At 43.1% G+C, this 5,877-nt stretch overlaps 1 protein-coding gene across 2 annotated transcripts; it reads right to left on the reverse strand.

Moving 5' to 3' along the window:
- Positions 1 to 668: 668 nt before the first annotated feature.
- GJD2 (gap junction protein delta 2) lies at positions 669 to 5,649 on the reverse strand. 2 transcript variants are annotated; one of them, XM_021539316.3, is made up of 2 exons: positions 5,310 to 5,649; positions 669 to 4,426 (listed from the first exon to the last, which is right to left on the reverse strand). In XM_021539316.3, the coding sequence occupies exons 1-2, from the start codon at positions 5,378 to 5,380 to the stop codon at positions 3,742 to 3,744; spliced, it is 756 nt and encodes a 251-aa protein (XP_021394991.1). In that variant the 5' UTR covers positions 5,381 to 5,649; the 3' UTR covers positions 669 to 3,741. The 2 variants fall into 2 exon arrangements, with proteins under 2 accessions (XP_021394991.1, XP_021394990.1); XM_021539315.3 differs by having other exon boundaries at positions 669 to 4,585; positions 5,310 to 5,648.
- Between the last annotated feature and the right edge of the window lie 228 nt (positions 5,650 to 5,877).

Below are 5,877 nucleotides of genomic sequence, written 5' to 3' on the forward strand. Positions count from 1 at the left end.
AAAACAAAGTAAAATCCATCTGACCACATCTACAATTGATTCATCTCAGTTATCTCTCTCTTCTTCAATTTTCCCTTGAAAAAGCTGAAAACCCTTACATTTCTTCAGTCAGAGGTCTCTAAAACTAAACTCTTTATTGGACCAGTGAATTCATCTTCCCCATGCAAAAATGCTACACGAAAAAAATGCAGCTAGTTTTTAATATGAAAAAAAAATCCTCTTTTAAAAAATATTTTCATAGACTATAATTGTATCTTATACATATCTGGTGAAATGGCTTATAACACCGATGTAAATAGTTTTTGAAATTCACACAAGAGTGGAAAGCACAAAATCAAGTCTATATAGAAATGATGTCTTTATGTCTATTTTAAAATTCCATGGAACAAATGGTTTATTAGATTCAGTTATAATTTTCTGTAGGAGCTTAGTGAATATAGCATTAAGGTTTGCACTTATCATGACACATAATGTTGCCCACCAGTGCTAAACAATGAAGAAAACAAACATTAACTCAATTTTCATTTTTAATGTCTGGTCCTTACAGAGATGTCAATGGTGAGACTAATTTATTTCACTGAGGCAGGAGCTAAGACTAAGTAGCCAGTAATGTGCTCTTCAGCTTCATGTTCACTCAGTTCTGTCCAGTTAACACACTTTTCCATTACTGTGACAATTTTAAAGCATTTATTCTGTAAATGAATAGTCAGGTTTCATGCAAACAGTCCATTAGCATTAATCATATGATTCTCACATACATTGACAAAAAAACATGTTTGCTATATTTCTCTTGTCCATGACAAATGAGTAGTGGTAAGAAACAAAAAATAACAACTTAAAAGGAAGGTTAGAATAACTGATCTCTTGACACATTTCATCTCTCATCTGGAATATGAAAAGCCATATTCTAAGTATGGTGAATGATGTTTCTGTTGATCAAAATAAAAGTCTTTGCCTACTTTATCGCTGATCCTGTTACATAAATCAGCATTTACATTTCCTGATATTCTTCTCTTTGGACAGATCTGAAGAATCCCTACTTACTGGAGTAAAAATGTGCAAATACATTTTCAAAAATTGAATTAACTGAGTCATTTGCATTGACAATATAAACTGATACTTTCTAAATATTACCTTAGAATTTCAAGGTATTAAAATCTCATCTCTTTCAAGACATGCACCCTCATGATAGTTTGACTGAAAACTGCTATGCAGTCACTGGAAGAAACTTGTATTAGGGCTTCTGCCTAACAGGAAAATATGCTGAACCTGAAGCAAAGCCCAGTTAAGTTGTTTTTTCAATTTTATTTTGCACTGGATCAAGCACTTTGCACAAAATCTCTCATTTCTTCAACATTAAAGGAGTGCTTATAACTGTCAAAAAATATTTTCCCTTTCAATATCTGTTCAAAATGAGATTTTGAAAGCCATCCCAGGACACTGCAAAATGAAAATCAGACTTGGATTTCTGTGTCAAATAATAATCTTCAGAAGCTTGTTATTTTGCAGATGGAGATTTTAGCTGCCATGTTGTCCTTCTAAAAATAACATGCAGTTTTCCAGTGAGCATGCAGTCAACTAGCAATATCAGTGTGCGTTTTTATCACAAAGAATTTGAGAAATCCATCTTTAGAGGTTTCTGTAATCAAATCAGGAAAACTCTTAAATTTATACATAAGGAAAAATATTTTTTAAATCTTTAAAAACATGACACATCTTTAATTCTTCACAGTGGAAGTAAAAAGACAACAGATGAATGTGATAATGGATAGACTAAGAATTAATCAACATTTTTTTAAAGTGACAATGCTGGCAAAAGACAAGAATGGAATGTTAAGGTATTTGTTGTAAGCCAAGAAGAAAAGATTTATATGCATCATCTCCAAGCCAATATATAATAAAATCCATTTTCAGGATTGACATAAAATACAATCAAAAGGCCATTTATGACTCTGAGCCCATGCCTCCTTCTTATGTTATAAATACCCCTAAATTTTCCAGCACCATTTTGGCCCTTTTCTTTAAAGGGCATATACTATTTAGTTAGAAATGCACTTGTATGTTTTTTAGTCCTGATCCAACTCCTACTGTTGCCAGAGAAATATTTTCTGATTAATTCAGAAGGAATTTTAAAAATGCTTAAAAAAATCATTTAGCAAACCTTAGTATTCTATTCTGTATTAAGATAATTACTGCTAACAGAGATTCATTTGAAACTGCCCCAGTGGCTTACCAGTAAATTGATGGGACATGAACAACATATTTCTTAAACCAGCTGTAAGGCAGAAAAGCTGAGGTTACTATTTGGATTCCCTGATGAAAAGGTGCAATTGTTTCATTTATGGGTAAATGTATTCTGGCTATTCCTAGAGTGACCTTGGCAGCCAACTGTGGTGCCCTTAGTGTCAGCAGAAAGAAGGCTGTTGGTGTCAGTGGGCTTTGGATCAGGCTTTAAAGACAGAGAAAGCTTGCTTAAGGAGGAAAACAGACATACAAAACAGTCCTGATTTACCAGGTTTTGTTGCTTAGAGTTTAGAATACCAACAAGACATTTTAAACCCTGAAGAATTGTTGTAAGTCAATTATTTTAACCCTGTAAGTTTTTTTACAATTGTATACAAGAATAAAGAACAAATTTCTCTGGCTTACAAAAAAAAAAAAAAAAGGCAAGTATTTATTTAAGAATAGATACTTTAGCTGCTTTTTACACCATTGCAATGACTAAATAAATAGCATAAAATAAACAAGAGTATAAAATCATTTCACTCCATCTGGTATCCCAAGACAACCTTTTTACTAAGTACAGAGTTAGATGTTTCAAGTATGGCACTTATATAAATAAGAGCAGAGAAAAGATGATATATTCACAGTTAAATGCAATGAACTCTCTTCCTTTGGTATGTGTGTCATCATACGTGATTGTAGGTAAATGCAGAACTCGGCTGGGATGAACCAACTCCATCGTATTCATGAAGATATTAGGGAATCACTCAAAATGTACTGATATATTCTGCAGATCACAACTAATGCAAGATGTTTAAGGTCTCTGGTGTGTGTGTGTGTGTGTGTGTGTGTGTGTGTGTGTGTGTGTGTGTGTGTTTGTGTGGACAGGCAAAGAAAAAATGGCAAAATTATATTCAGCATTTATTTTTAGCATGACTAATTGATGCACAAACCATGATAGAAAATAGCTAGTAATACACACCAGGAATAAAGTCTGTGATTTAGACAAACAAAATAAGACATCTGCAAGATACGTGAATGCAGATATCCTGACTGAGCTGTGATTAGGTTCCTTAAAGTGTGCTTACCCTCTTTTTAAAACGTGCTTATGCCTGCACATTGCAACAGTGTCCCCCACCCCACCCCATATAGAGTATCCTTGCAAAGTTTTTGATATGAGCATTCTACACATTTACAATAATTAGTCAGACAATTCAAACTGTAAACATCCTAATGACAACCAAAAAGCTGCTTCACTGACAGATAAAACCCAATCATTAGAAAGAAAAGTAGGAATAATAGTAGCTGTGCTGTAAGGCTAGGTCAAGCATGGTTTTATAGCTGTTTTTTCAGTCTTTTATATAGTGCTGCATTTTGCAGCTAGTTCAGTAAGTGGAGATCCAATACCTTAATGGCTTTCTTGGTGGTTTGATAAAATGCTTGCCTAAGCAATGTACCTTTCTCTAATGGTATCTGGGTCTGTTCCACCTGGCACAGTGTTTCAGTTCTGTCACAGCCTCACACATAAGCTGAGTCACTTGACTGAGTCCTGCCGAAGTTAGGCATGCTCATTCTTGGCAGGTCCTTATTTCTGATTTCATAAATGGATTTCCTTTTTGCCTGTACTCCTCTCACTGCCATTTTGATCTTTCTCCAGCCCAAGTGGTTCAGTTCTGCCAAATTAAGCACCACACAAATCCCACTGACAGCAAACATGAACACCAAGAATACAGTCTTCTCAGTGGGTCTAGAAACATAGCACTCTACTTCTTTAATGCAAGGGTATCTGTCACATTCGTACATGGAAGGGACATTGAATCCATACAGAAAATACTGTCCCACTAAGAATCCAATCTCTAGGGCATTTCGAAAGACCACTTGGATGATATAAAACCGAGAAATGCCTTCTTGCCGCCTCATCTTTGATTTTGTAGTTCTGATAGCAGGGTTGGGGATTTCCTTCACTTCTAAGCAGTCTGGTTCTGCCTCTTTGGTGGAGTTCTCAGTGTTTTGCAGCACCCCATTGACAATCGTGTTCTTGATTTTCTTACTGTCCTCACGCTTCATTGAATCCTGGTCCCTTTCCAAGGTAAGGAAGACAGTGGAGTACCTCCGTTCCCTTTGTTTAGCAGACTGGTGAACGGAGTATGTTATGAAGCACAGGCTGGGAGTGCACACCATGATGATCTGGAACACCCAGTACCTTATATGAGAAATGGGGAAAGCCTGGTCATAACAAGCCTGGTTGCAGCCTGGCTGCAGCGTGTTACAGACAAACATCGTTTGCTCGTCATCGTACACCGTCTCCCCTACAATGGCCACAATGAGAATTCTGAAGATCACCACCACGGTCAGCAGGATCCTGCAACAGAGAAGCCCGTCAGTGCGCGCCGCCGCCGGGCGGCCGGGAGCTGTCCAGTGCTGACCGGGCCCCGGCACAGGCACCGGCCCCGGCACAGGCACCGGCCCCGGCACAGGCACCGGCCCCGGCACTCTCGAACCGGCCCCGGCACTCTCGAACCGGCCCCGGCACTCTCGAACCGGCCCCGGCACTCGAACGGGCCCCGCTTGGGCGCGGGGGGAGCGCAGGCTGTGCGGCATCGCCTCGGCGCGGCCGTGTGCCACAGACCGTGGGCGGCGGGCAGCGCTGGCCCCCGCCCGGCCCCTTCGGCCGAAGGGCGACCACACGGGCCCTGGAGCCCCCGAGAGCACGGCCGGGAAAGGAGAGGGGCTGAGCCGGCAGCGGGACCCTGATGGCAGCCGGGTCTCCCCGACGACCGTCCGGTGCCCCGTGGCTCCTCGGGGACAAGGACGGCGGCGCTCGCGGTGTCCCCTTGCCTGCGCGCCCCGTGCCGCATACCAGCCTCCCCAACACACACGCACTCACACGCACACACACGCACACTCACACACACTCACACACACGCACAGACAAGACACGCGAGCTCCAGGCACACCCCGAACGAGCCCGGCCGAGGGGCACCGCGCAGCCGGGACCCACCGTGCGCCGCTGACCTCCCCGGCCGGCCGGTTCGGACAGGAGTGGATTCCCCCCGTGCTCCCCGCATCTCTCCCGCGACCCTTACCTCCCTATCATAGTAGAATGCTGCTGCACGGCAGCTTCCAGTAGCCTCTCTAGAATAGTCCATTCCCCCATCGCTGTTCATCCGGAGACAAAGACTTTGGCTAGCGTAGGAGATCTCTTCACTTCTGCCTTTTTCCACCCCTCCTTTTTTTTTTTTTTTTTTTTTTTTTCAGGGGGAGGGAAAACAAACCGAAGAGCAGCCCGTCTCTACCGCCCGCAGTCCGGTGACGGGAGGGCGGCTGGAGACGGCAGCCCTGCCGAGTGCTCCCGGCTCGGCTCGGCTCGGCTCGGCTCGGCTCGGCTCGGCTCGGCTCGGCTCGGCTCGGCTCGGCTCGGCTCGGGGCCGCTCGGCAGCCGCCACCGGCCCGGCCCGCTCGGCTCGTGGCGCGGCGCGGCGCGGCGGGCGGACCGGCGGCGTGGAGGGAGGAAGGTTGGCTTTAATGTCTTGCTGCCTCTAATCTGCCTTTAAGTAGTCTCCGCTTGCGTCACTGACAGGTTGGTGGAGAGCAGCCAAAAGCAGCGCTCGGATTTTCTCATTTTTATTATTCCGGTGAATACAAACAAATAAA

This window comes from Lonchura striata, chromosome 6 (assembly GCF_046129695.1).
Source record: "Lonchura striata isolate bLonStr1 chromosome 6, bLonStr1.mat, whole genome shotgun sequence".
Lineage (NCBI taxonomy): Eukaryota > Metazoa > Chordata > Aves > Passeriformes > Estrildidae > Lonchura > Lonchura striata.